The following is a 27,869-nucleotide window of genomic DNA, read 5'->3' as shown; positions in this document are numbered from 1 at the left end:
TTTGCGGAGGGTGCGAGCCCCTGCGGATTGGGTTCGATCCCGCAGGAGGCTGGGGCGAGCCCAGGCTTACCCAGGATTCCCAAGTCCCTCCCGGAGCGGAGGGCCCGGGATTCCCGGGAGGCTCCGGGGAGCGGGCGGGGCCGGGGGCGGGGCGGCGGCAGGAAGCGGCCGGAGCGGCGCTGTGTGCGGCCTGGGCCCGGCAAAGCCGGGCCAGCCTCGGTAAGCTGCCGGGGCTGCACCCCGGACCCCGGGGGATCGCGCGCCCCTGAGCACACCGCGGGGCGCGGGAGGGAGAGACGCGCCAGCAGGCGAAAGAGACGAGAGGGGGGTCCCGGCCTATCCCGGGAAGAGCGCGGCCTGAGGCTACGGCGGAGGGAGGGTGCGACGCCAGGCAACGCCCGGGCCTCGTAGGACCCCCAACCGGCTGGGGCGGGGCCTCCTCGGCGCCCCTCCCTCCGCCGGCTGGGCCCCGCCCCTCCTCCCAGCGCGGGGCCCCGGGTCTCCCTCCCGCCCACGCCCAGGCCCCAGTGTCGGGCTCCCCCCAGGGTGCCATGGCTTCGCGGCTCCTGCACCGGCTGCGGCACGCCCTAGCCGGGGACAACCCGGGGGAGGCGGCGACCGGTCCGGAGGCCGAGCAGTTCCCGGAGAGCTCGGAGCTGGAGGATGACGACGCCGAGGGCCTGTCCTCCCGCCTCAGCGGCACCCTCAGCTTCACCAGCGCCGAGGACGAAGAGGAGGAGGACGACGAGGACGACGGGGAGGTTGGCCCCGACTCGCTGCCCTCCGGGGACGGGGCGTCGGGAGAAGATGCAGGCGAGTTGCCGAAGACCGAGGCGGGAACCCTGGGGCTCGGTTAGGCCTCCACCCCAGCCCTGTTCCCCAACCATTTCTTGGCTGTGTGACCTTGAGAGAGTCACAACACCTCTCTGAGCCAAGTTTTCCCTTGTGTCAAATGAGGGAAATCATTCCCATCTCGGGGTTGCTGGGGGCATTAAATGTACAGCGTCTGGGATACAAATCGTAATAATGTGCTAGCGATGTTTTGGGGTGGAAATATTTAGAGCCCACTGTCTGCCACGCATGGTGTTTGGCATCTGGTCCCTCTCTGGCCCTCAGTTTCCATTATGTCATATGGAAATAAAGCCTGTCTCACCTGTTGGGTGTATGAGTGAGGTCGCCACACGTGGTTTATGTGACCCTCAGACTTGTCTTGTGCCCTTGCAGATCGGAGCTCTCCACCTGATGGGCAGCGGGGCAGTCAGCCGCTGGCAAGGCAGTTGCAGGATTTCTGGAAGAAGTCCCGGAACACCCTGGTGCCCCAGCGGCTGCTCTTCGAGGTGACCAGCGCCAACGTGGTCAAAGACCCACCCTCCAAGTACGTGGTGAGTGAAGGTCCAGGAACCCCTGGGCTGTGAGTCTGAAAGTCTGGCTAAGAGAAAGTAGGGAAGACTCCCAACTTCCCAACTTGATACATGGTCAGTCTATTTTAGGAATGGGGAAACTGAGGTCAGAAAAGGGATGTAATTTGATCAAGTGCTTGGGCAGATGACTTAGCTTTCTGAGGGATTATGGATCTGCCTCTCCATCCTGGTTTTGAGACTAAGAGAACTGCCGTGTGGGCTCCCCTTCCCCCAGGTTTTGCAAACTGTAGCAAAATACAAGAAAGAATATTATTATCCGGGTCAGACCTGAGACCCAAGTTGCATTGGTGAGTAGTTAAAAAAAATGGGTTTTGAATCCAGACCTTGATTCAGACCCCAATTATCAGCTGTTTGACATTGGGTGAGTTGTTTAACTTTGATGACCCTATATTTCCTCATCTGAGGAGTGGGAATAATGCAGAGGATTGTTGAATAAATTAAATGAGTGCACAGAGAGCCCTTAGCACTGTGCCTGGCATTATGAAGTGCTTGATAAAATGGTAACAACTATTATGACTTAACTTTGGCTTGAAAATGTATGGCGTCTAGGGCCTTATACCCCAGGTCAATCAATCCCTGGGCATCCACACTGTACACAATAATCTTGTTCTGAGGATTAGATTTAGGAGGTAAATGGTGTTGAGATGAAGAGCAAGGGGAAGGCCTTGGAGTCTGGTTTTGCCTGTGGAAAGGAGAAACTGACATGGGAGAATGAGGTCTGCCAAGTCCTGAAACCCAGCCTGACCTGGCCGGTCCTGGCAGACTCAGACCTCCCTCATCTTCACCACCCTCCTCCGTTTCTGACTCAGCAGGCCAAGGGCCTGGAGCACTGCCCCACATCTGGGCCTCTTCATTCCTTTCTGCGCTGTGAGTAAACAAAGGCCTCGCCTATGGGGTGACTGCTCCAATTTGAGCAGGGATCGACTCTGATGATCTAGTCTTAAGTGGCGAAAGTCCCAGCCAGGCCTCACGTACTGGGAGAAGGACCCTCAGGAACAGCCAGGCAGCAGGGAAGTATTGGGTGATTCTACGAAGAGAATGACAAGATAGTGCAGTATGGCCGGATATGCTCTGGCCCATGTCTGGAGAGACAAGTCCCCTCTATTCCTGGGGTGGGGTTGAAAGCCGGTAGGCAGGCCTGGGTTTGAATCCCAGCTGGACCATTCAGCAGCTATGTGACTTAGGGGAAGTCTTGGAGCCCTTTGCTGCTCTTGTAGCCTGCTTCCTTGGCTGTCAGAGTCAGGAGCTCCCTCCTTGCTGTGCTCCATAGTAAAGTGCCCAGCACAGCACATCGTGGCGGGGGCCGGTGCTCAGTTAATGGAGCTACAGTCATTCTTACCCATCTTGGCAGGACATTACAAAGGTCAGATGAAATAATGGATATAAAATGTTTCCTTTTTGCCAAATATTTAAAGTAAAAGCTACATGAATATAAGGTGTCATTTTAGACAATGCTTCCTGAAGTATATTTTGAAGGAAACTGGTTTCCTGGAATGTTTGATAACTGTTCCTTTAAAAAAAAAAAAAAAAGTTTTTGCAGCCAGTGTTTTTTGGGAATGCAGAACTGAGCGGGAGTAAAATAAACTTCAAGGTAAAATCTTTTAATCCTTAGTATTAATGTCCACTGAATCTTGAAGAGAAGTATAAAATAGGCCAGAGGTGGCTACAATATTGACAATTTCACAGAACAAATTCGAGAGAAAAGTCCGGGTTTGGTGCTTCAACATCTCGTGCTTAACAAATCCCACTTTTCAAACCTGGTGGGTCAGCATTATTACAGATTAGGCTATGTGCGGATCCTCAGGCCTCAGGGCAGCTTCATGGTCATCTTGATCAGCGTTTCTCAAACATCACTCATTCCAGGACCACCTTCATGATTCTCGTCCTAGCTAAATGCTACTGTACCATTCCTTGCATAACATTTTTAAGTAAACCTATTTTTTTTCCGTAAATAAGTTCAAAAGACTTCAAAGCAGTACTGTATGTAGGAAGGTTTGTTTGCCATAAAGACAACCATAAAAATTAATTAATTAAATACAATAAAAGCAGTGAAAATGAAACCGTGTCATTAAAACCCTGGATGAATCCTGTTGCCTGAAGGCCCAGACCTGAGATTTGCTTTCTGGGTCTTTTCTGAAAGGGGAGATGAGAAGTGTTGGAAAAGTGCGTTTCAAAAAACCAAGCTGAGAGCTTCTCAACCTGTAGTCAGGATTCAAGGGGTACTCGGCAAGGGGAGGGGGGGCCACCTCCTGTCTCCACTTCAGTGTTATTTACTCCAGTACGAACCACCTAGAATCTCAGGCCCAACATTTACTTACATGCATCCCACACGTGAGGGGACACTGACCTAGGTCACCGCTTCGCTCACTAGAGAGGACAGCAAGACCCACGGGGGTACTGCCTTGCTTGACGACACACTGCAAGGGAGTAGCTGACTGGGGGGTGTGCCTCGATGCCCTCTTCACAATGATCGCTCCTTGGTCTATCTGAAGACCTGTCCTCCAGGTCTGCTTTGGAATAACCTAAGGATGTGGGGGCTCTGTTTCCAGAGTGGAACAAAGTCCAAGCTGGTCTTGAAGGTTGGTTCAGTGGCCCAAGAGATCGGCCTGGGCTTCAGCTCCCAGCTGGTTTACCAGAGGGGCTGTCCGAAGAGCTAAATGCCCTATGGGAAGGGAGTGCTCGGGCAAAAGGGGTGGCAGGTCTAGGCACTGAAGCTCATCTCTGTCTTTCTCTCCCCGTGCTGCCTTGGGCCTGGGTCATTTCAGACGAGCCTCAGGTAAGATGGGACTGGGCTCCCTGGCTGCTGCCCCAGCAGCTCCCACCCTCCTGGGCCCAGTCTCAGGGGCCAAGGAAGAAGTGGGGGAATGCAGCTTGAGGTGTGGGTATGGGGAGGGAAGGGGCGCGCGGAAAACTCACACCTGCGCTGACCCCACCTTCCCTGCAGCTCTACACCCTCGCCGTGATGGGCCCAGGGCCACCCGATCGCCAGCCAGCCCAGATCTCTCGCCGCTACTCGGACTTTGAGCGGCTGCATCGAAACCTGCAGCGACAGTTCCGGGGCCCTATGGCTGCCATCTCATTCCCCCGGAAGCGCCTGCGCCGGAATTTTACCGCAGAGACCATCGCCCGCCGGAGCCGAGCCTTCGAGCAGTTTCTGAGCCACTTGCAGGCAGTGCCTGAGCTGCGCCGTGCCCCGGACCTGCAGGACTTCTTTGTGCTGCCCGAGCTGCGGCGGGCGCAGAGCCTCACCTGCACTGGCCTCTATCATGAGGCTCTGGCGCTCTGGGCCAATGCCTGGCAGCTGCAGACCCAGCTAGGCACCCCCTTGGGCCCAGACCGCCCACTGCTAACCCTGGCTGGGCTGGCTGTGTGCCACCAGGAGCTGGAGAACCCTGGGGAGGCCCGGGCGTGTTGTGAGAGGGCCTTGCAACTGCTGGGGGACAAGAACCCCCACCCCCTGTTGGCGCCCTTTCTGGAAGCCCACGTCCGGCTCTCCTGGCGCCTGGGCCTGGACAAACGCCAAACAGAGGCCCGACTCCAGGCCCTGCAGGAGGCAGGCCTGACCCCCACGCCACCCCCCAGTCTCAAAGAATTGCTTATCAAGGAGGAACTGGACTGACTTTGCCTAGACTTAAGGCCACTGTGGGGAGAGGCACCGCCCCGGGATGGGGGGTGGGCCAGGAGGGCATGAACGGCAGTTGGGAAGCTGTAGGGGGTGCTGGGAACCCCTAGAAGGCCTACACGGAACTTGTAGCAAACCAAGGAAACATTCCTTCTGTAGAGCAGAGCTTAGGAAAAGCTTCGGCCCGGGTTGCCCTGGGGTGGCATAGGGAGGAAGTCTGATGCAGCCTCTCCAGCTCATGAATGTCTGGGGACTATGCCCCAGGGTAGGTCAATGATACCTCTTCCTTGGCCCGAGGGCTAGGGACTCTTCCTTGGGAGTCCTGGAGTAGGGCTGCCGTCTGGCCCACGGGAATTAAAGGCCAGCAGCTCCAGTGGTATTAGTCTCTTTATTGGGTTTGGGGATAGAAGGTCCGGCCCTTGACTGTAAGGTGTTGGGAGAAGGGTGACCCTTGAAGCCCCAGGCCAAGCTGCTCCCTCTGGCTACAGCTTGCTCTCTGAGTCCCAGGGCTTCACTCGGATCACGCCCTCCTGGGCACAGGACACAGCAAGGACACCGTCCCGACGCCACAGCCGCCCTTGGACCAGCCCCCGGGAGCCACCTGTGGGTGAGGGGAAGGGTGAGAATGGCCTTCTCTCTCCTTCAGAGCCCGGCCAGACAATGCTTCTTGGAAAGTGTGCAGCTGCTCTGGCTGCCCCGTCCAAGGGCACATCGAGTGTTGTGGCCTCTCCCAGTCTCTAAGTGCCCCCTTTATGAGCCTATTGGGGATGGTCCCTGGGGGTAACTCCTAAGGGAACCCCACTTGACAGTTTGAAAGCACTTTCACATATCCAGTGGCTTCCTCAAAAAGCTCACAGGGGGAAGAATTCTGAGGGCAGTCTCAGGTCAGCAGCTTGGCTAAGTAGATCCTTCCCCACTCTGGCTACTTAGGGTAGGAAACCCAGCAGTTCCCTTTCTAATGAATCAAACTGGGTGCTCCAGGGTGGCAATTCACAAAGCAAACAAACAAACAAAAAAAAACCCAAAAAAACCCATCTTCACCCCTATCAGGAAAAAGGGCTTATGGGGAGGACCTGGGGCCATCACATCTGGCCACCCTGCCAGCCTGAACACTCCTTTGCTAGCAGTGGGCCTGAATGGAAGGTTCCAGAGGGAGCTGCTGGTCTCCCTTACACAGAGTAGAGCTCACTTAGTTCTCATAGTGGCCAAGTGAAGCAGGCCCATTTTCCCGATGAAGACACCGAAGTCCAGGGAGCCTCAGGTCCTGGGCCATAAGAAGCCGGCCAAATCCGAAGCCAGGTGTTCTAACCACAAGGTTGCTGATCTTGTGTTGCAACACTCTTGGTGTTGGAGACTCCCCCTTCCCTTAAGAGAGATTCCCTTCGTTCTGTCCCTGTTTTACAGAGCAAGGCTTTTCTTCATCTGAAGTATACTTGCCTGGAAAGGAGCCCAGGGCTCTGAGACTAGACACTGATGAAGAAGTCTGGGCTTCTCTGCACACCATGAGTATCCTAAGTAGCGGAGCCCTTAGAGACTATGGAGGGCCCTGACCCCCAGTCAGGTTGGTTAATCCGCACTATTGCTCAAGGGAGCTGCTTAAAAAAAAGTTTCCTGGATTTCATCCAAGACCTGCTGAGTCAGAATCTTGGGGGTGGAACCTGAGTATCTGTTTTGGAAAGACTCCCCCAACTGGCTGGCTGACGTGCCACTACGTTCAGATACCACTGCTCTATGTGACCCTATTTGTTTAGATGGGGAAACTGAGGCTCAGAGAGGAGCTGGGACTGGTCCAGGATCACACAGAGAATCTGCAGTGCTTCTGGGCCTAGACCTGGGTCTCTGATACTCCCTGCAGGCTACAGAAATTAAGCTTAGCAGGTGTCCCCTCTCGAGCCTCATGCTGTCATTTTGAAGACAACAATGCCAGAGACTAGGGGGCTAGGAGAGGAAGCGATGGGTGGTGCCCCACAGGATCACCTGAGAAAGCAGGCTTCCTGCCCTCCCCCGCCCTCCCCACGTCCCCCTCCCATGAGCCCCCTGGTCCCCCCGTGGCCCTGTACTCACCAGCCCAGGGGCTCTCACACTCATAGAGCATCCAGTGGTCCGCTCGGAAGGGGGTATGGAACCACATGGAGTGGTCCAAGGAGACCATGAAGCGCACCTTGTGCCGCCACTGGTGGGGCAGCATGGCCGTGCCCAGGAAGGCATAGTCCGAGATGTAGGCGGCCACACAGCAGTGCATCTTCATGTCGCCCTCCCCTGCAATGCGTGCGGGCCCGTCAGCCCCAGGCTCCTGGGCTTTACAGCTCAGGACCTGCGGGGAGGGAGGCAGAGAGGGGCTGCCGTGCACAGATGTGGAGTGTTTGCTGCACGAGGGTGCCTGGCCTGAGGGGTGTGTGTGTGTGTGTGTGTGTGTGTGTGTGCACACGCGCGCACGCGCCATCTGACAAAGGAGGTAGGGATGGGCAGAGGGCAGCGCTAAGTGAGGACTGAAATCCAGTCTTCGCTCCCTAAGTCTCCCACAATGAGCCCTCCAAGGGAGTGTCTTCTTCCAGCCTGCACAGAGGCCATATGGTTAGCAGGGGTCCTAGAGGAGAACCTCAGCAAGGTGCCTGGTCTTCCCCAGAAAGGGCTCCATGAGGATTATTATAGTCACCATCCCTTTTATCCCCATGCAGGCAGCAGAGAGAGTCCTGGTGAGAAGCTACTTCCCCATCACACGGACAAGGAAACAGCCCCAGAGAGGGGAAGTAACACGCCCCATGCCACAAAGAGCACACCTAGCCTCAGTCCTCGGGGTCCTCTTACCTATATGGCCCCGGGCTCGCACCCAGAACATCTGTTTGGGCTCCAGGCTCTGCAGCTGATTCAGGGCAGGTGGCTTTACCGGCCTGATCTCAATGGGGACCTCCTTGGCAGCAATTCGGTTCAGTCCCACGCGGTACTTCTCCTGGAGGCTGGGATCCCTGAAAGTAAAGGGGAAAGGGAGAGCCTCTGAGCTGCCTCTGTGACCCCCTCATTCCTCCACAGGGAGTCCTGATTTTTCCCCACAGCTCCCCTCCCGTCTGACAGGCAGAAGAGCACAGTGTCTGACTCCTTTCTCTGCCACTTAGGCACCCTGTAGCCCTGTGCCAGCTTCTCTTCCCATCTGCAAAATGGAGCTGGTGACGGCCACCTACCTCCTCTAACACTTCAGAGTGGCAAGGCGGACCCTACCACAGGCATGCTTCTAAAGCACACATGACCTCGTCACGACAACCCTGTGGCGACACAGTGCTGTCATCACCCCCATGGGAGAACTGACCTGAAATAAGCACTGGGAGTTCCAGGAGCTTGCTCTGGCAGTGGAGAAGGCAGCATGTGGACCCAGGCAGTCTGGCTCCATGTTTCAGGCTTTGACCCACTTCGCTATTCTCCACTTTCAGGAAGCAGGCTGAGCAACTCAGACCGACCAACCGAACCCTAAGCAATTGGGAAGACCACTTTCCCAGTGGGGGGTGGGGGGGGCCCATCTCCAGGGAAGTCCCTCCCCCCTGGTAACAATCACCCTGAGCACTCTTCACCGGGGTTTCCATTTTCGGCCCCCCCTTCTAGGGCACGGTCCCACAGACCTTATGTGATGGTGGGACATTCTGTACCTATACTTCCCACTAGGAGGTCGCTAGCCACATGAGGCTACTGAGTGCTTGGGGTGTGGCTAGTGCAACAACAGAATTGTTCATTCTATTTAATGTTACGTTAATGTAGCCCCATGTGGTAGTGACTTCCTCGCTGGACAGCACAGCTCTGGAATCAGGGACCTCTAAGAACAATGTCCTCCTTTCATTTCAGTGAACATCTGGGAGCGCTGACAGCAGACCAGGCCCTGTGCGCACTCCTCTCTGCGGGCAGCGCTAAAGCGACAGTTCACTGAGCTTTCACGGAGTTACTGATCATCTCTTACCTCACTTAATCCTCATAGCAGCTTTGTGAGATAGGAATCACGATTAGCGCCTTGGTACCCGCGAGCAGAGGCTCGGAGTGGGAAAGCAACTTGCCCAAACTCACACAGCTAGCAGAAACAAGGGTCTACATTTGAATCTGGGCCTTTACCAAAAGATCACACCCATTCTATCCATCGGTGCTCTGCTGCCTTCCCAGCAGGCAGCATGGGCCAGGGGAGGTCTCCTTGGGATGCAGCTGTGAAGTAGGCAGGACAGATGTGACCATTCCAGATTTTTAGGTAAAGCAGGACTCTGAGAGGCAGGGTGGAGAGCCAGGCAAAGTCACACAGCAGGGGAACACTAACAGAGGCACAGACCCGGCCAGAGTTCACGAGTCCGTCCTGTGTCGGGACCCAGAGCCCTCTCCCCTGCTCCACAATGTTCCCAACTTTACTGGCTGTGATCCAAGAGAGAGAAAGGTATTTCACCAGGTGATATTCAAATATTGAACACACACTAAGGCAAAGGCAGCAGGGACCATCACACGCCAGGCATTACCTGCTAGGGTGCCGGATCATGAGTGACCCCAGAGGAGCAGAGGGACCACTCAGGGTTTGGAGAGCTATGTAGCAAGTGATCACAGAAGTGTGTCTGAATTTTAATAACCAGGAAAGCTGTACCAGTACCTGACCCGGCCGAATCAGAAGCTCTGCACTTACATCACGACCCAACATGCTCCCCCGTGCGCAGAGACACACGCACACCACAGACGCACACAACTGAAGCTCAAGTTTCAGGAAAGGGGGCTGACCCCGACTACACACAATACACTCTAATACCTCTATTTTTTTAAATGCCGGTCAAGACCCACTAAAGGATTCCATGACCCACTCCCAGGTGACAACTGCAGGTGTCCCGGAGCCTCCTGCTCTCACCTTAAATACTGGTCGATGAGGGCCTCGTGGTCCAGCAGCTCTTCGGGCGGGGCCACGCTGGGCATGGAGAACTGGTGCCGCGCGGGGCTGGGCTGGGCCTGCTGGAAGGAGGCCTGGCAGATGAAAATGGGCCTGCCGTGCTGCACGGCCTTCACGGAGCGCACCGAGAAGCTCGTCCCCGTCCGAGTCCGCTCCACCTGGTACAGCACCGGCACCTTGGGGTCCCCTGCAGTGGGCACAAGTGACATGGTGAGTCTGAGAGAGCCCCGTATGGGCGGTCGTCATCCCCACAGCTGGACAGGTACCTCCGCTACTCCTCTATTCCTTTTCTGCCCGGTAGCCCCTGACTGAGGCCTGCTATGGCCGGGGGACTAGATATGCAGTGAGGATAGCAGAGCCTGTCCTCGGGTTCCCCAGGACACGCGGAGCGCCTCTCCTTCCACAGTCCAGAGCAGGGGGACATGCCCTCCATTCACATCCTGGCCAAGCCACTCACTAGCCACTAGCCGTGTGGCCTTGGGAAAATCTCTGAGCAGTTTGCCCATCTGTAAAATAGGGATCAATCACACCTCTCAGGATCTTAAGGATAATTCAATCAGAGTTGTAAAGTGCTCAGAATAACGTCCAGCCACAGTCAAGTGCTCCATGTGTTTGTGAAAGAAAATAATCCCAGCTTTTGTCTGGTTTCACCTATTGACTGGAATCTTGTCCTGAGTCTAGGACTAATCTTCTAGATCAGAGGTCAGCAACTCTGGCCTGCACTTTTTTGTCTGTTCACTTCAGAACAAGCAGAAGCTATTTATTCGGAGTTTAGTATAGCAAGGGAGTCCGTCACCGTCACTTATGTTTGGCAGAAACTCAAAGGCAGGCAGAGGAGCAGAAAAGCGTTACTGTGAAAAAAGATTGACTCTGGGGCACGCCAGGAGGCTGCTGGAATGGCGATTGTGCAGGGAAGCTAACCAGAAGCAGGCAGTTGCTGTAATTGGGTAGGTGTGCGTATCTGGCTTTTCTCTGGTTGGTCCTAAGTTGGAAGTGGGGACAAAACTTAGGGAAGCTATCAGCTGTTAGTGCAGTCTTTGGTGTTTGGGGCTGACTGTTAACAGGGGTTATGGTTTGGCTGCCTGGTCTGGTTGCCAGAGATGGCGGCCTGATTTCCTTTAAGTCTGATGTATAGACAGTAGATTGGCTTCAAGAGTTTTTGTTGTTGTTGTTGTTGTTTTTAAAGATGTATTTATTTGGGGGGGGGCAGGGGCAGAGGGAGAGTGTCTTCAAGCAGACTCCCTGCTGAGTGCAGAGCCCAACTTGGGGCTTGATATCACAAACCAGGAGATCATGACCTGAGCCAAAAACTGAGTCTGACACACCACTGACTGAGCCACCTGGGCAGCCCAGAGTTCTATTTTTATATATGGTCTGGCCATTATCTGTTTGACTATTCATTTTCTTAGGAAAAGCCTGCTGCCAGTCAGTCACTTCATTCTAGATGCAAACAAAAGTCACTTGGCCCTTCTCTTTTGGGTGTCTGCATCGCCAGGGTAGAATGGAAGTCACTGGCCCTGGGTTGAGGCCTATTAGCTAGCCCTCAAAAAACCAGTCAGAAAGGTTTTGAGGAGGAGTTTCCTTGGTGTCTCTGAAGTCCTTCTGTGTCTGATTCAGACTGATGCTGGAGAACTCTGATACCTTGGCAGTGAGACATCTTAGGGATGATATTCAATATTCAGATGAAGGAAGCAGGTCTCAACCAGTGTGCTTCCCCATCATCATCCAAATGGGGAGCCAACCAGGCACCAGAGGCTCATTCAACAGCAAAGAGTATCACCATCCAAAACTGGCTGGTTTGCTCAGCAACCTGCTGGCCAGCGTTGCCAAAGGGCCATTTTTATCAGAATGGAGGCCCCTCAAGGTCTTCAGGCCTTTAGGAAGGGATTCCCAAGAGTCCACATCTTGGATACAGTTACATGCGCAATCTGATATCAGGAGCTGGCAAGGAACCCTTCTTTCCCTACCAACAAACTTTAAAAGGGAAATAAAAATGGGGCGCCTGGGAGGATCAGTCACTTAAGTATCTGCCTTCGGCTCAGGTAATGATCCCAGAGTCCTGGGATGGAGCCCCCTGTTGGGTTTGCTGCTCAGAAGGGAGAGAGCCTGCTTCTCCCTCTTCCTCTGCTTCTCCCCCTGCTCGTGCTCACTCTCTCAAGTAAAATCTTAAAAAAAAAAAAAGAAAAAGAAAAAGAAAAAAGGCTCTAATCTAGTATTTGTAGCTAAAACTTAGTACTTCTAGTTACCAGTGATATACCTTTCAGTGTGAATGAGTTCCAGACCTGTTCTTGGACATTTTTATTGGAACAGAGCAGGTAGGCCCTGGAATATACTGAAGGAAGGGTCAAACAGTTGCAGAGTGATTTCTGGGTGCCAGGTGGCATTAGAAACTAAGGCAGGTCAGGGTACCTGGATGGCTCAGTTGGTTAAGGCTCTGAATGGGTTTCAGCTCAGATCATGATCTCAAGGTCCTGAGATAGAGCCCCCAACCCCAAAAATGAGGCTTTACCCTCAGTAGGGAGCCTTCTGGAGAATTCTCAACTTTTGCCCCTCCTCCCACCCAGCAGGCTCTCTAAAATAAATAAATCTTAAGAAAAAAAAAAAGTGGGGGTGGGGGGCACCTGATCCCAGGGTCCTGGGATCAAGCCCTCCATCTGCATCCGGCTTCCTGCTCTGCGGGAAGCTGGCTTCTCCCTCTCCCACTTCCCCTGCTTGTATTCCCTCTCTCGCTGTGTCTCCCTGTCAAATAATTAATCAAAATCTTGAAGAAAAAAAAAATAAAAGAAAGACACTAAGTCAGGTTTTCTCAAGTGGGTCTCACAATAGTTATGCAAAGGGTTTTTTTTCCCCATTGAACAGATGAGGAAATTGATGCCATTAATAACATTTTTTAACTACACACAAGCCCCTCCCCCCTCTGTTTTTACATATTGTCTATTGCTTTTGCCCTCGAAACCTAAAATAGTTTTTTTAAGGAGGCTCCAGGTCCAAATGAGGCTTGAATTCATGACCCTGAGATCAAGAGTCACCTGCTCCACTGACTGAGCCAGCCAAATGCTCCAAAACACAAACTACTTTTTATCTGGCCCTTTGCAAAATAATGTTTGATGCTCGGTATCTTGATTTGCCAAGCTCTACACCTATCTCAAGTCAGACGAGCCCTGTACTACATTCTTCTTTATCTGCAGAGCAATGCCTGGAGAAAAAAAAAAAAAAAAAAAAAACTATCCTTCTATCCCGGATTTTTAAAAAAAGAATTGATATGATAAATAGCCAAAGACAACCACACCCATCCCAGCCTCTTTTATTTAAAAATATGGAAATATCATCTTTGGACCCCCTGGGAGGTCACATCTCACACATGCAAGAGAGCTTCCCTATTTGCAGTGCTGCAAAGAAGCTCAGAACAAACTTTATAAAACTGTAACAATATGCCTTAGCCTAGTTTTTTTTTTTTTTAACACAATCATTTCTCCCAAATCCTGTTACTACTAGTCTCCTGTCCCCTGACTTCTATTTTAATAGTCCTGTAAGAGTTGCCAATTATTCAATATATACTGAAAAGCTGCAGCCTTTAAGAAGCAGGTAGGGACACAAATGATTTACGATTATTTTGAAATAGTAGCCTGGGCATGCCTCATTTTATGCTGCCCTGGATAGAGACCTTCCAAGGAAAAGGATCCTTCCCCCCAAATCTGGTAGCTCTCTCATGGTTTGGAATTACGTCCCAAGAGTAAAAGAGTTTTAAAAGCAAAGGAGGAGAGTAGAGTATGAAGCTTGAAGACTCACAATCAGGTTTAAATCCCCGTGCTGCCTCCCTGAGCACTGAGGAAGCTGGTTCCATAACCTCTTCTGGTCCCCATCTCCTTTGGAATGGTGGCAGGAATCCCCACCCCTCCTGCTGACTTGTCAGGACCAAGGTAACAAGATTACATACATAGCTATGCTCCGTATCATGCAAATTTTACTTATTCCCATAAATTCCTCATTCAAAAAGAGTATCCGTTCTCATCCATGGGAAACCAGCAACATTCCAGAACCCTCCCCTTCTCCATTTTTCAGGTGGGATGAACCAAGCCTGGTGAGGATGTAGATGGTAACCTCATTCAAGACTGCTTGGCGAGGGGCACCTGGGTGGCCCAGTGGGTTAAAGCCTCTGCCTTCGGCTCAGGTCATGATCTCAGGGTCCTGGGATCGAGCCCCACATCGGGCTCTCTGCTCGGCAAGAAGCCTGCTTCCCCCACCTCTCTCTCTGCCTGCCTCTCTGCCTACTTGTGATCTCTGTCTAAATACATAAATAAAATCTTAAAAAAAAGAAAGAAAAAAAAGAAAAAGACTGCTTAAGGAGTTAGTGGCAAAGCTGAAACCAGACCCAAGGTCTCTTGATTTGCAGGCTGGTGCTCTCTTCTCCAAGCCAAGCTGCCTACTGCGGAACTCCGCCTACTGCGGAACTCCTAGCAGAGGTGACAGCACCTCTCCAAGTATCCAGTACACGGCTTGGTACCAGAAGGTGTGGAGAGAATTAACAAAAACCTGCAGGGAGCAGTTAAGCAACAAAGTCTTATGTCATTTGTCCCAGATAAGAAATTACATTTCCTTACTACAAACAATGCACTGACAAGTCCTTGGAAAAAGGCAGAGTGACATTCCTCTAGGAACTCAGCGGCCTCAATGTTAATACTTTGCTAAAGAGAAAAGGCGTTCTTAGCTTAAGTATTATCCAGACCCCCACCCCTTTAAGTCTTCTTTAAACATAGAAATTCCTCTGGAAACTTCCTTTATCTCTACCCACCCCCCCAGATGCCCCTCAGGTTCCTGGAAACCTTGTTTCCAAAATACCTTGGAGGCTTGTGCGGTCCCTAACCCCCTCCCAGTCACTCATCACAACCCCAGTGCAGCTCTTTCTGCTCACCGGCCTTGCCCCGTGCTCTGCTCCGTGCTCTCCTAAAACCACCTTTCTGGAGGCACCTGGGTGGCTCAGTTGGTTAAGCCTCCAACTCCTGATTTCCGCTCAGATCAGATCTCAGGGACACCCCAGTCTGCTTGAGATTCTCCCTCTGCCTCCGCCCCACCCCTGCCCCACACTCTATTCTTTTTTAGATTTTATTTCTTCATTTGAGAGAGTGGAGCACAATGAGGGTAGGGGGCAGAGGGAGACGGAGAAGCAGACTCCCTGCTGAGCAGGGAGCCCAGTTTTCAGGAGTGGGGGGGTTGGGGGGGGAGGGCCTTGATCCTAGGATCCTGGGATCATGACCTGAGCTGAAGGCAGCAGTTTAACTGACTGTGCCACCCAAGCAACCCCCCACCCCAAAAATACAACTTTAAAAACAAACAAACAAAACCACCTTTTTGCACCAAAGACATCTCAAAAATTCTTTCTGGACCATTTGTTCTAAACCTCAACACTTTCACATCAACAAGCACTCAGTGATCTCAAGAGGTGTGAGGTCCAACAGTCTTCTTGGCCCCAGGCTTTGTCCCTCTAGGCTCCCCTAAAGGGAATCAACTAATAGTTTCTCTCCCCCCAACCACTGTCCTTCCTCCCTCTCCCCAGTCAGCCCTCCAGGTACATTAAGAAGTGGCTGTTGGGCCATCAGGGTTGGGTTGGGGATAAGGGGGGAGATAGTTTACCTGCCCGTACAAAGTAGCAGTGCAGGGAGTGCACATGGACGTCTTCACTCACAGACTTGGCTGCAGCCACCAGGGCCTGGCCCACAATCTGACCTCCAAACAGCCGCTGGGTTGTGGGTACCCAATAATGTCTTCCTCTGTGGGGTGAGGGGAAAGCAGGAAATACTTGGGTAGAACGCGAGGCCAAATCCTGCAACCATCATTAAGCCCATAGGGCAGGATCTCTCTGGGATCCTCCTGAAATATGGTGAAAGCCATGAACCCTCCCCCAGGCAAATACCCTTACTCTGCATACAGCATACATAGAACTTCAAGGCCTTCAAGACTGCCCAACCCTTCTGTGGGCTTCACTTAAAGATAAAGAACCAATCCCCTTATTTACATAAAAAGAACAGGAATCAGAGAGAGGGAGAGTGACTTGAGCAAGGTGACACAACTTAAATTGCCAATCCTAGCAGTCTCTGCATCTTTTGTCCCCAGGTCCAGTGTTTCCTCCAATGCTGTATTCAAGGATACGGCAGAAGCCTGTCAAGGCTGTTAGGGGACCAAGACAAACCGGAAGAACTGGGGGTGGACTGCATTAAAGCCTGCCACCTGGACGGTCCAGTTCTTCTAGGAACTAGATCTAGAACTCTAAGAGCCCTCAGGCTTCCAGTCTGACCCTTCAGTGAACAGATGCAGAAACCAAGACCCCAGAGGTGAAACTCCAGCTTCCTACAAAGGAACCCAGCCCAGCCCTAAGTTAACATTTTTTAATACAAAGGATTCCAAGTAGCCCTCCACGAAGTTATTTGTAATTCATTAAGTAGGGGGAAGGGAATTTAACACCTAAGATTGTTTCTGAAAAGCCAGCAGGAACCTTGAAGGACGAGAAACTATTAAATCTCTAGCTACAGAAAGCATTTAGGTGGCATCTGGAAGGATGCTGAGGCTGAGGCCTCGGAAAGAGCAATGAGCTACTAGATCCCTCCAAGTGGCGAAGGGAACGAGGTATGTAAGAGGAAAAGGACAATATGCAAGGAGCTGCTTTTAAGTTTTAAACCTGATCAGCTGCGTGCACTTGGACAAGTCACCACCCTTTCTGGGCTGGCTCCCCCAGGAACACTGACTCCTCAACGGTGGGCTGCTGAGGCGGCTGTCTCAGGCCACCACTTTATATGCCCAGATTGCTAGGACCTCCTAGTGGCAGGGCTGCGCAGACCCGGCGCGCAGAGGGACGAAGCTAGGGCAGCGAGGGCATGTCTGCTCTCCCAGACGCGGCAGAGCCTGCATCCCGCGCAGAACCCATCCTCGTCCAGGAGGCTATCAGCAGGGTGCACGCGGAGGCGGCAGTCGAGATCAGAGGCCTCGGTCCCAACCGGGGGGATGCGAGCCAGACGCAGCCGGCTACCTGAACAGATCCTCGTCTAGCGGCTCGAGGTTGAGCACGCTGGTAACCAGGACGCTGCGGAGGTCCCCTGGGGGATCGCCGCCTCCCTGCTCGTCCTCTGGAGCCTGCCGGGACGACATGGGGTTCACTTGCTGCGGGGCAGGGCACTGCGCTGAGCCAACGCGAACAGATGCGCACTGAACGCAGAGCTTTTCCCGGCAGCTTCCTCCAGTAACCGGAAATTCCATGCCGGCCCTGAGGAAGCGGGATCCAAGTTGTGATTGGTCAGTGCTCCTGTCAGTCTTCGCGAAAGCCGCCTACCTTTCTCTGGCGATTGGAGGAAATGATTGCCAGTCTGGGCATCCCGCGTATGATTGGGTATGACTGTGAGGGGGCGGAACCCGGGACTGAATAATAAGCGCTGAATGTCATTTCTGCTCCTTCAAATAGCAAAGACGCCCCCAGACCCTCCTATCCCTCTCAGTCCTAGGGCTCCTCCTAAGCTCCGTAACAGGCCACTCAGTCGGGACCGACCCTTCAGGCATACTGGACACACGTCAGCCTGTAGGCCCTCAGAGTGTGACCTCTGAACCCTTCTACTGATTTTGGGGCCAGCCCCTCGTGTGGGCTGAGGGGGCGGCCATGGAGCTGGGCAGCTGCTTCAAGACCTACGAGGATTTCAAGGAGTGCTTCAGCGCCTACAAAAAGGAGAACAGGTGCTCCTTCATTCTCAGGGACTGCGTTTCCGTCCGCTTCCACAACCTCAACCATGGGACTTCCATCCGCGAGGACATCCTGTAAGGGCGGGGCGGGGCGGGGGCGGGGCAGGAGGGTGGGGAGGGAGCCCGACGGTCCCCGGGAGGGAGGCCTGGAGGAAGAGGGAGTGCAGCTGGGCCCAGGTCTCCAGCAGGCCGGTAAGCACCTGGCCTGTTCCTGGCGAAAAGAGCAAAACCTTCCCAGGCACCGCTTTTTGACCACCCACTTCCCCTTCACTCATTCACTCCATTACAGTTTTCCCTGAATTCCCAAAATAGCAGCAATTTGCCCCATTCTTTGAGCACCTGCAGTATCCCTCATACCAAGTACTGTCTTCACAAATAGATAAAAACGCCTTCGCGATGACTTACTTCATTTTGTTCTCTGGACAAAGCAATTAACGCGGTCGTTGCTGGTTAGTTTGCTCAGGCATTCGTTGGTTCGTTTTGTACACGGTTCTTGGAGCTTCTGAGATTAACAGCCCTTTTCCCTGTCGTGGGTGTGCATGATTTACCCGCAGGGCTGTGTGGAGAATTGCAGATAAATGCTATTTTTCCCTTTTGGCAGCTGAGAAAACGGGCGGAGAGGCTAAGGGTTGACAACTCCATTATCTTCAGGGGTCAGGTGACACAGCGGAAGAAAGTTTAACGCTTAATCTCACCGTTAGAGAAAGAACCAGGAAATGACCACAGACAATCGGGTCGTCTTAGCAGGGGCCACGGAGGTGTGACTGGGGCGAAATGGAGAGCAGGCCCGATCTAATGAACTCCAGCTAATGGCCGCCAGGTGAAAATGAAGAGCGGGTGTTGTCAGAACTGGGGGGCAGAAGTCAAAAATCCAGGCTTTGGGTCAGTAGCTCCACTTTATAAAAACTGCAAGTCAGTTCAAATTTGAACACACTCCAAGGGGGCCAGCTCAAAAGTACTTTATGGGCTCTCTGTCTCAATTACGTTAAACAGTTAAGGAAGAGGTGAAGAGCTCTTCTGGAGTCCGTTGGACTTCGGTAGTATTCAGCTCAAAATAATCCACAGGCCAAAGTGGCAGATCCTGGGGCAGCCTGCCTTAAATCCCGTCGGTGGTTAAAAGGAGGAGCTCAGGAGTCCAAAAGACAGGCTTTACCCTAGAGTTTGGGCAAGACTTAATTTCTCTGACCATTTCGTCCTCTGTAAAATGAGGTGGGTGTGGTGAAGAAGAAGAAAATGCGTGTAGGAGCGGAAACGCGGTGCTCTGTAAGTACTCACCGGAGCTGTAATAGTACATGTTAGAAAGTGGTACTTGGACACAGTACTTCAAGAGGCAAATGCACTGTGGGAGTTATCACTAAGTGTCCAAAAGTCCCATTCCACTGGGAGATTCTCTGATTTTTATGCTCAGTTTCCCCTCTCATTTTTGTATAGGGCTGTTGTGTTTTTCTTTTTGTTATGTCTTTTTGGGGATTGATAGTCATCAAACAGTCCGTGAAGTAGTCTCCTGTCTCTCTCCATTGCTATTCAGTGTAATAGCTACCTTTTTTGGGATATTTGTTTGGACCGCATTCCGCACACTCTGCTAAGTACTTTACTTGCATTGTTTTTATTTAATCCTCATCACACTCTTTGAACAAGGCTTTTATTATCTGGGTTTTCATTTTCCATGTGTGCATAGTCACAAGGCCCGGTAGGAAAGCAGATGTCATGCAAAACTCTTGCTAATAAACCAGGCACTAATAAAATTAGTCACTACTAAATAATGTCCTGCTTTTCCCCGACCGGTCCCATTAGGTCCCATTAGCGTCTTTGGCACTCAGTTTCTGGCCAGTCAATAGATGTCGTAAACATCAGGATAACACAATGGAGATAAAACTAAGTGCAAACTGAAATTACACATCTCCCAAGAGCTGTAGGACTTAGTGAGGTCTCTGAAAGTAATGAGTGAGAATTCCTTCCATCACTCTCAGCCTGACACCTGGGAACAAAGGAAGAAGGGAAGTGACAAGGCTGATGATGTGATAGGAATTTGACAAAGGATATGCGCAATAAAGAAATTAGGCCCTTGGGAAGTCTGATAAAGCCCAGGAATGTTTCCCTAAAACTGACCTTTCCGTATTGTAAGATTGAGACAGTGAATGAAGTATCATAGTGTTTGGGGAGAATGCACCAGGAAAAACAAAAACAAAAACCAACAGTTGACACTGTAAGTCATGCTTTGATTATTTTAAGAATTGGTATATGCTTAAAAAAAAAAAAAGAATTGGTATATGCTGCCATTATAACCTACATTTTGTTAAATATAATATATTTTAAAGATTTTTATTTATTTGTCAAGAGAGAGCACAAGCAGGGGGAGCAGCAGGCTCCCTCTGAGCAAGGAGCCCAATGGGGGACTTGACCCCAGAACCCTGGGATCATGACCCTAGCCAAAGGCAGACACTTAACCGACTGAGCCACCCAAGTGTCCCTGTATTTTCTTAACTGTTTAAGTGATCTCTATACCCAACATGGGGCTTGAACTCCCTAACCTGAGATCAAGTGAGCCAGCCACATGCCCCTAAATATAACTCAAACTTCACAATTCAGTTCCACTGAAATCTTTTTTTCCACTCTTACTATGATACGTTATTTCTGGGGGATGTTTTGGCTGCAATTAACTGAAAACTCTGACTCAAAATGGCTTATTTCTTAGAAGCCTAGAGGGGGGCCTTGGAAGGTGTTTCCAAGGCCTAGGCTTTTTATATCTCTCCACACTGCGGTCCTCAGGACCCAGCCTTGCCTGCAGGAAGGCTCCCACATGGCACAAATGCAGGAGTCATGTCCAAAGGGTAAAGCCTTCCTTGGTTTCCTGTAGATTTCCTGTCATTTTCCTGCTCCAGAATTGGGCCAGTAACCCTGCCCATTCCTAATGAGATTACTTTAATTGGCTTAGACAAGCCCTGCAGTACTTAACTATGTGGGGGAGGAATGGCAACCCAAATTAAGTTAGCCTTCTGTTAGAATGAAGAAGGGGCTAAGGGCTGTTGAGTTAGCAACCCACAGGTGCACTCACAGCCTTTTACATGAATTCAATTTTAGTGGTTCTGGATGGTTTTGGATGAGGTACTGACTTTTCATAGACAGTACTCTTGTGATTTCTGTATTTACAGATAAGGATTTGGAGGCTCAGAGGAAGTGAAATGACTTGTCCAGGCTCACACAGCTAGTACTTGTGGTAGAGTTGGAACTTAAAAGATCTTCTGACTCAGAATCTTGTTGCTAACTCAAGTTTAATTGTCTAAAAATGGCTTTACTCCACCCATAAAAATCCTGTTCATTGCTGAAGGTATGATTTAAACACCACAACACAAATCTTATGTAAAATTAATCAAAAGCCTTAGTTAATCTGTACCAGTCCCCAGAGAGTGAATCACTCTTTGTTCAGATATAAGTATGTTGCTTATACTTCTCTTTAACCAGTCACTTAATGTTGATTTCACTGGCTACCTATGTGAGCCTCTCTCTGCTCACTAGACTTAGAGAGTGGAGACTATCTAATTACGGTGAGCCACTAGTGTTCAGTACCTAACAGGACTTGGTAATTGTTTGAAATTCAACAAAGGACTTGTTCAGAGTCATAGTTAGGAAAAGGAATAGTGCTAGGACCAGAAGCGTTCCATCAGAACACTCCCAGTGGTCTTCCTGGTATACTTATCATGTTCTAGGAGGACAACTTCCTGTGCTCTGCAGTCAATCATTTAACATTCATTTGGTACTTGGGCTTCGTGCACCTGGTGTGTGCTAGCTGTGGGATGAACACTGGGAGCACACTGGCAGCGCTGTCCAGGAGGGAATGCAAACACGGACAAAGTGGATGGGAAGCAAGGCTGGCTGACTCCCTCCAGATCCTGGTTGAGCAGTCTCAGATAAAAGCAGTAAGGGAGATTCAGAAAGGTGTGAAACCTTGTGCCTGTCTTCAAAGGAGTGATGCTTTAAGCCGCGAGACAACTAAGTACAGATTAAAACAACTTGGCAGTGCTCAAAGTTCTTAACAAAAGATTTGTATACTTGGCTGTAGGTAGATTATGTCTCAATTAAAAAGATGAAATGAAGCAGGGGAAAAAACAGGCTTCAACCTACTACCCATGATGTTTGAAATGCATGATGACAACATGAATTTTATGTTTAGAGATCTTTAAGGAAGTTAATTGAACCCAACTAGTTGTTGAGGGTCAAGTTGATGAGGGTAAGAATGAGTATTCTGTGAAAGGAGAGAGATTTTGAAAGTGGACAGGCAGTATAAGGGTTAATTACACAGACTGTTGGCAAGCAGGCTTAGTTCAAATCTCAGATTGGTATCCTTAAGAACATTTTTAAGCCTGTTTCCCCATCTGTAAAATGAGGATAATAGAACCTCTTTCCTAGTCTAAAATGGTGCATGTTAGGGGCTTAATATAGCCTGGCATATAATATCTTAATACATGTAGTACTGGTAGGAAAGCGTGTAAACGGATTGTTAACGTATTGGGTATCGATGTGGAAAAGGAGGAGTTAAAAAGAATGCCAAGGTTTCTACCCTGGGAGGTACAGTCAGTCATTAATGGAACCAGGAAAGATGTGAAAGACCTTTCTGGTTGGGGTTCACCAGTGCCTTTTTTTGAACTAGCCTAATAAACATGCACTAAGAGCACATGAAGTCGATCCAATTTGGTGAGCTAGGGCTCTGCTAAGGTGTTGAGCCAGCAAAAGGGTAGGGCCCCGAGTATGGGCTCGGGGAAGTCTTCCCAGAAACGATGATGGTTGCATGTAGTCAAGGATGAGTAAACTTGGAGATGAAGGCGGGTGGGAAGGGCATTCCAGAGAGAGACAAACACAAGCAAAGGCAGTGACTCCATGAAGCTATAGACAGTTTGTGTTTCTAGGGCACAAAAAATAAGATGGTGAAGGGGTGGGAAAGAAGGGGCTGCCGAGATGGGCAGAATCCAATCCTCAGTCACCACTGACTGGCCTTGCCATGCTACTAGGCTGCTCCAGCCCCTTCCTGGCCTGAGCTCTGGGGATAGTGTTGCCGCCCTGTGCAGGCAACAGGTGCAGGCATTTTCAGCCTTGGACCCCTCCACCCTGTTATTGCAGGCCTGACATATCCTGTTTTTCTAAGCTTACCCCACGGGGTGGGCAGACAGGACCAGCTAGATTAGAGTGTTTGGAAAAGGGTTAGTGAGGTGCCCAGGCTGTGTCACTCATGCCAGGGGCTGAGATTTTTTTCCCCCTTTCCTGGTGGCTAGGACACTCCCTGAGGAGGCAGGGGTGTGACCCATCCCACCCACGGTCCATGCGTCATTTATCAGAACATCTTTGATAAGCATCTGTTAAAAGAAAAGCATTGTGTTAGGTGCTTGAAATACACTGAGAAATAACTCCATCCTGCCACTTGATGACAGCCCCATCCAATTGTAAAGGTACTTTATAAACACCCAAGAGAACGTCACAAGGCATAGGAGTTGTAATAACAGCAGCAGGCTTTTATTTAGCATAAATAAAAGGCTGAACCAGGCTCTGGGCTAAATATTATATCTGAGTCTTACTTAACCCTCATAACAATCTTTTTCTTTTTTTTTTTTTTTTTTTTTTTTTTTTTTTAGATTTTGTTTTTAACTAATCTGAACACCCAACACGGGGTTTGAACTTACAACACCAAGGAAAGAGTTGCATGCTCTACCAACTGAGCCAGCCAGGCATCCCTAATGTTCATAACATTCTTAATAAAATAGTCTCCTTTTATGACTAGGAAACTGCACACAGAGGGTAAAGTGACTTGCCCAAGGTCATAGAGCTTCTGAGTGGTGGAGCCCTGAGTACCCAGGCAGTTAGCCTCCAGCATCTCCACTGTTTACTGCCACCCAGAGAAGTTTTTAAGCCTTTTATGTTAAATAAATGCTATGAATTGAGAAAAGGGAGCAGTTAACTGGTTGAAGACATCCACAAAGCCTTCCTGGAGAAGGTGGGACCTGATTTGGCCTTGAAGCATGGGTCGAATGGGGATAGGAAAAGAGTAAATTATCAATTTAATCACCCCTCTCCTTTGAATCTTCACTATCCTCCTAGAATGGTAAAGCTGACAGGGACCTGAAGATCATCTGACCGAGGGGTTCTCAGACTTTCTTAGGATTTGGACATTTTTGTTTAAGTAAAAGAGAGATGTTTCCTGTGAGAGAGGGCCACTTGTATCTTTACTGTCTGGAGGAAGAGAAGGCAAAGGCAGGAACGAAGGGGAAGTTTTTTTTAAAGGTTTTATTTATTCATTTGACAGAAAGAGACAGCGAGAGAGGGAGTACAAGCAGGGGGAATGGGAGAGGAAGAAGCAGGCTTCCCCGGATGCCGGGCTCAACTCCAGGACCCTGGGATCATGACCTCAGCCGAAGGCAGACGCTTAACCACTGAGCCACCCAGGTGCCCCCAAAGGGGACATTTTAAACGTGAGGAGCCAGCTGGCCCTTTGCTACTGCCTGTTGTCTGTTTTCCCTCGTGTCTTGCCTGACACTGAATCATTGGGAACTACAGATGGGCCATAGAGGGTGAATGAAAGGAGCGGGGCTTAGAACTGAGGATGCTGAAAACGAATGCCGTGTTAGTTGGACAGGGTCTTGATAAAAGAGTCGAACACTGTGGGATTGGAGTGTGAGTGTCCGTCTCCCTTCCCTGCATCCCACACTGCCTTGTGATCTCTGGGACACATACCAGCCACTGTATCCCTATAGGGTCTTGTCTTTTTTTTTTTTTTAAGATTTTATTTACTTGAGAAAGAGAGCACACAAGAAGAGGGAGAAGCAGGCTCCCTGCTGAGCAAGGAGCCCAATGTGGGACTCGACCCCAGGACCCCAGGATTATGACCTGAGCGGAAGGCAGACCCTTAACTACCTGAGCCACCCAGGCGTCCCCAGGGTCTTGTCTTATAAGAGAAAGGGGCAGGCAGCACCTTTCTCACTGTCACCTCTGCCTTCTCTAGATACATGCAGGTGAAATTTGTCTGTATTCGGACTCAGTCAAACAGGAAGAGAACCTCAAAGGCGGACATGTGCCCAGCGTACTTGCTCCTGCGATATAATGAGAAACTGGATAGACTGTTCATCAGTGAACTCAACACCCAGCATATCCATGTTGACTCCAAACCTGCAGGTCCTAGAGGAGACACCGCTGACAAATCTCAAAAGACAGTGTGCCTGCAGAAACCCCAGCCTGAGAAGTCTGCGATCAAGAAAGACCTTGACCTGGCCGAGAAGTCCCCCATTGAACCATCATTTTGCTTAGATAAGGCCCAAGTACCCTCAAAGCCAGAGCAGGAGGGCATCACTCCTTCTGACCTGGCCCAGATAGCAAAAGTGATGAAGAACTTTCTTAAGGTGGACGAGGGTTCCATGGCCTCTCTCAGCGTGGGCAACAGCCAAGACCTGGACCGGCTCAGCTTCCAGAGCAGCAAGATGAGCGATCTGTTCACCCGCTTCCCAGAGAATCTCTTGCTACACCGGGTGGAGAATGCCCAGGGCCACATCCTTTATGCTTTCTTGGTGGAGAACAAGGAACGAGAGGGCCGCGTGGTACACTTTGCTGTGCTTCAGGCTGAGACCGCTACCTCCGTGGCCAAGATGCTGAGTATCTTCACAGAGTTCAACTCCGATTGGCCCAAGGTCAAGGTGGTGTTTGTGGACCCGTCCTTCCCTCACCGCGCCATCCTGCAGGAGATCTTCCCTGCTGCGCGTATCCTCCTCTCCATCTACCACACCACCCGGCTCCTGGAGAAGAAGTTGCATCGGAGTTCAGCAAATCCATCCTTTAAAAGGCTCATGAAGGAAGCCCTGCGGGAGGCCGTGTTTGTCACCTCTGACACCAGCCTCCAAAATCTCCGTCAGATGTCTCAAGCCGTACTAGATGAGCAGCTCTTCGGCTTCCTGCAGGCCCACTGGTTCTCCTGTGAACTGCTCTGGTACATGCACGTGAGGAAAGGCCTGCACGCGTGTAACACGTATATGGACAGCCTAGACGTGGTCACCAGCAAGGTGTCCAGCCTCTTCCGGGAACAGCAGTCTCTGCCGGACTGCATCCTCCGCTTTGTGGATTATATAGACTTCTTTAATACCAAAGGCTTGAAGAACGTGCCCACAGCTCCTCCCAAGTTAAAGAGAGCCCGGCCAGCCAGTGTGCCACCAAAGCCCAAGAAGGCATTCGGAGCCTGTTGGGGGAGCCTCCCCAGGCTCGCCGTGGAAGAGCCCAAGTCAGGCGCACAGCGGGTGGAGCTGGAGCAGCAGCCACAGGTGCGGCCCTCCCAGGGCGGCATGCTAGACGCCTTGCACGGCAGTGGCTCCCAACTGGCCTATAAGCTGTGCCAGAACGAGTGGGAGGTGGTACAGAACTCCACTCACCTGGTGGACCTGGCTGGCTCCTCGGTGGACATTCAGCTACTAGAGGATTCTCACCAGGTGAGCAAAGACGGCCGTAGCTGCAGCTGTTCCTTTCAACGCTGGTACCACCTGCCATGCCGGCACATTTTGGCCCTGCTGCACACCAGCCAGAAGCCCGTGGGAGAAGCCATGGTGTGCCGCCGGTGGCAGAAGAGGTACCAGCACCTCCTTGGGCCCAGTGGGGAGCTCCGGGACCCCCTCATGGTCCTAAACACAGGCCAGCCTGGGAAAGAAGGACGGAGTGACATGATTCAGGACCTAAGTAGGGAGCTAGCAAACCTGCTCATGCAGACCGAGGGGCCAGAGCTGGAGGAGCGCTGTTCCACCCTGCGCAAGATCGTGGACATCTGGGCGGACCCCTGCCAGCCGCCTGAGCCCAGTCAGCAGCCAGAGGACTTCAAGGATGTGGGCCGCCTCCCTTTCCTCTGGGGAAGGCCAGAGGAAGGGGAGGGCCTCCCTCTCACTGGAGCCATGATTCACAACTGAAACACTTGCACTGGCACACCGGACCACAGACCCCTCTCCTTGGAAGTCTGGGAACTCAAGGCAGGCAGGACATGCCAGGGGTCAGCATTTTCACCAGTGTCTTCCTAGGTAGGGCTAGGAAGATTGTTACAAGAGGGGGAAGAGGAACCCCACTGTGTGACAGTCCTTTGAATCCACCCCTTTTCTGCCCTACCTTTGTCATTCCTCCAGAGCCTCCTCCTGTGTCAAGGCCAAAGTTATCTTCGTGCTGAAAGGTCACCCCTCTTTCTGCCCTGACTCCTGAGATCAGATATTACTACCATTAGAGAGATGAACTCCTGCCCAGGATTGGGTGAGACAAAATACACCTGGTAAAAGGACCTATTTTCAGGGACAAAGGGACAGGGTGATCCTTGACTGTTGCTGCTCTTTACAAAGATTCTGTTATTTGTACTTATTTTTATTCATGTTAAATAAAAGTTGTGGGGTTTTGTTTTTTTTGTTTGTTTGTTTTATTTGACTGAGAGAGATCACAAGTAGGCAGAGAGGCAGACAGAGAGAGGGGGGGGAAGCAGGCTCCCCGCTGAGCAGAGAGTCGGATGTGGGGCTGGATCCCAGGACCCTGAGATCATGACCTGAGCCGAAGGCAGAGGCTTTACCCACTGAGCCACCCAGGCACCTCTGTGTTGTTTTTTGTGTTTGTTTGTTTGTTTTTAATAAAATCAAAGAAGCAGGTGAAATGGCGTGCTGCCTGAACAGGGAAGGAATGTAATGGAGGTTGTAGAGTGCAAAGCACGTGATGCCTTAAATTCAAAGTCTTAGCAGTCCACCACCAACTTAATCCTCTTCCTACCAATCAAGGCTTCAACACGGATTTCAGGCTGCCTAGAATTCTACGAGGAAGTCAAATAGATGTGGGGCAGGGGGAAACCTAAACCCAGATTCCACTGCCTATGTTTGCTGGGGGACTGTGGGCAAGTTTCTGATTTCTTTAACCCCGGGCTTCTCATCTGTAAAGTTAAGTGTTGGTCAGTTCTAATCCCAATATACCCTCTAGATTTATATAAACAGAGCATTTTCCTTCCAGTTCTAAGCCCCAGTATGGGCTTCTGTTGTTGCTAGTTAATAGTTTTAATCACTTAAAACCTGGGAGCTATCCGGCTTTCCCAGATGTCATCTTCAGGGGAACCGAGGTCAAAGGTGGCAGTCAGTCTTGGCTCCTGCACTGGTCTGCCATGACCTCAAGTCACAGGACCATTCTGGATCTGTTTCTTCTGTAAAACACTGGAGGGGGTGGGGCTAGT

The 27,869-nt window shown here is 51.1% G+C and overlaps 3 protein-coding genes across 8 annotated transcripts; 2 read left to right on the top strand and 1 right to left on the bottom strand.

The window, feature by feature from the left end:
- Window positions 1–113: 113 nt before the first annotated feature.
- Window positions 114–5,416, top strand: SNX21 (sorting nexin family member 21). 3 transcript variants are annotated; one of them, XM_045082151.1, is made up of 4 exons: window positions 114–219; window positions 546–813; window positions 1,225–1,382; window positions 4,366–5,416. In XM_045082151.1, the coding sequence occupies exons 2-4, from the start codon at window positions 552–554 to the stop codon at window positions 5,038–5,040; spliced, it is 1,095 nt and encodes a 364-aa protein (XP_044938086.1). In that variant the 5' UTR covers window positions 114–219; window positions 546–551; the 3' UTR covers window positions 5,041–5,416. The 3 variants fall into 3 exon arrangements, with proteins under 3 accessions (XP_044938086.1, XP_004746371.1, XP_012908698.1); XM_004746314.2 differs by lacking the exon at window positions 114–219 and having other exon boundaries at window positions 271–813; XM_013053244.2 differs by lacking the exon at window positions 114–219 and having other exon boundaries at window positions 271–813; window positions 1,225–1,375; window positions 4,366–4,495.
- Window positions 3,007–18,292, bottom strand: ACOT8 (acyl-CoA thioesterase 8). Of its 3 annotated transcripts, none has more exons than XM_045082153.1 (6): window positions 18,068–18,292; window positions 15,572–15,708; window positions 9,902–10,127; window positions 7,852–8,009; window positions 7,108–7,302; window positions 3,007–5,644 (listed from the first exon to the last, which is right to left on the bottom strand). In XM_045082153.1, the coding sequence occupies exons 1-6, from the start codon at window positions 18,070–18,072 to the stop codon at window positions 5,526–5,528; spliced, it is 840 nt and encodes a 279-aa protein (XP_044938088.1). In that variant the 5' UTR covers window positions 18,073–18,292; the 3' UTR covers window positions 3,007–5,525. The 3 variants fall into 3 exon arrangements, 2 of the variants coding, with proteins under 2 accessions (XP_044938088.1, XP_004746373.2); XM_004746316.3 differs by lacking the exon at window positions 18,068–18,292 and adding an exon at window positions 16,962–17,187; XR_006607361.1 differs by lacking the exons at window positions 3,007–5,644; window positions 18,068–18,292 and adding exons at window positions 8,348–8,505; window positions 16,962–17,196 and having other exon boundaries at window positions 7,211–7,302.
- On the top strand, window positions 17,309–27,063 carry ZSWIM3 (zinc finger SWIM-type containing 3). Of its 2 annotated transcripts, none has more exons than XM_004746318.3 (2): window positions 17,309–17,737; window positions 24,651–27,063. In XM_004746318.3, the coding sequence occupies exons 1-2, from the start codon at window positions 17,583–17,585 to the stop codon at window positions 26,584–26,586; spliced, it is 2,091 nt and encodes a 696-aa protein (XP_004746375.1). In that variant the 5' UTR covers window positions 17,309–17,582; the 3' UTR covers window positions 26,587–27,063. The 2 variants fall into 2 exon arrangements, with proteins under 2 accessions (XP_004746375.1, XP_004746376.1); XM_004746319.3 differs by lacking the exon at window positions 17,309–17,737 and adding an exon at window positions 18,341–18,482.
- Window positions 27,064–27,869: the final 806 nt, after the last annotated feature.

The sequence above is a fragment of the Mustela putorius genome, unplaced genomic scaffold (assembly GCF_011764305.1).
Source record: "Mustela putorius furo isolate JIRA1106 unplaced genomic scaffold, ASM1176430v1.1 tig00000592_pilon_pilon_pilon, whole genome shotgun sequence".
Lineage (NCBI taxonomy): Eukaryota > Metazoa > Chordata > Mammalia > Carnivora > Mustelidae > Mustela > Mustela putorius.
The sequence above is the reverse complement of the archived record's forward strand: the minus strand, read 5'-3'. Positions and strand labels throughout refer to the sequence as shown.

Bases quoted from the DNA above. Each gene is read 5' to 3' on its own strand.
- ACOT8 (XM_004746316.3), bottom strand. From the start codon at position 17,080: ATGTCGTCCCGGCAGGCTCCAGAGGACGAGCAGGGAGGCGGCGATCCC. The intron at 10,128-15,571 runs GTAAACTATCTC...TGCCCACTGCAG, and splicing joins CTGCTACTTTGTACGGGCAG to GGGACCCCAAGGTGCCGGTG. The intron at 8,010-9,901 runs GTGAGAGCAGGA...CTTTACTTTCAG, and splicing joins CTCATCGACCAGTATTTAAG to GGATCCCAGCCTCCAGGAGA.
- ZSWIM3 (XM_004746318.3), top strand. From the start codon at position 17,583: ATGGAGCTGGGCAGCTGCTTCAAGACCTACGAGGATTTCAAGGAGTGC. The intron at 17,738-24,650 runs GTAAGGGCGGGG...TGCCTTCTCTAG, and splicing joins TCCATCCGCGAGGACATCCT to ATACATGCAGGTGAAATTTG.
- SNX21 (XM_045082151.1), top strand. From the start codon at position 552: ATGGCTTCGCGGCTCCTGCACCGGCTGCGGCACGCCCTAGCCGGGGAC. The intron at 814-1,224 runs GCGAGTTGCCGA...GTGCCCTTGCAG, and splicing joins GGCGTCGGGAGAAGATGCAG to ATCGGAGCTCTCCACCTGAT. The intron at 1,383-4,365 runs GTGAGTGAAGGT...CCTTCCCTGCAG, and splicing joins ACCCACCCTCCAAGTACGTG to CTCTACACCCTCGCCGTGAT.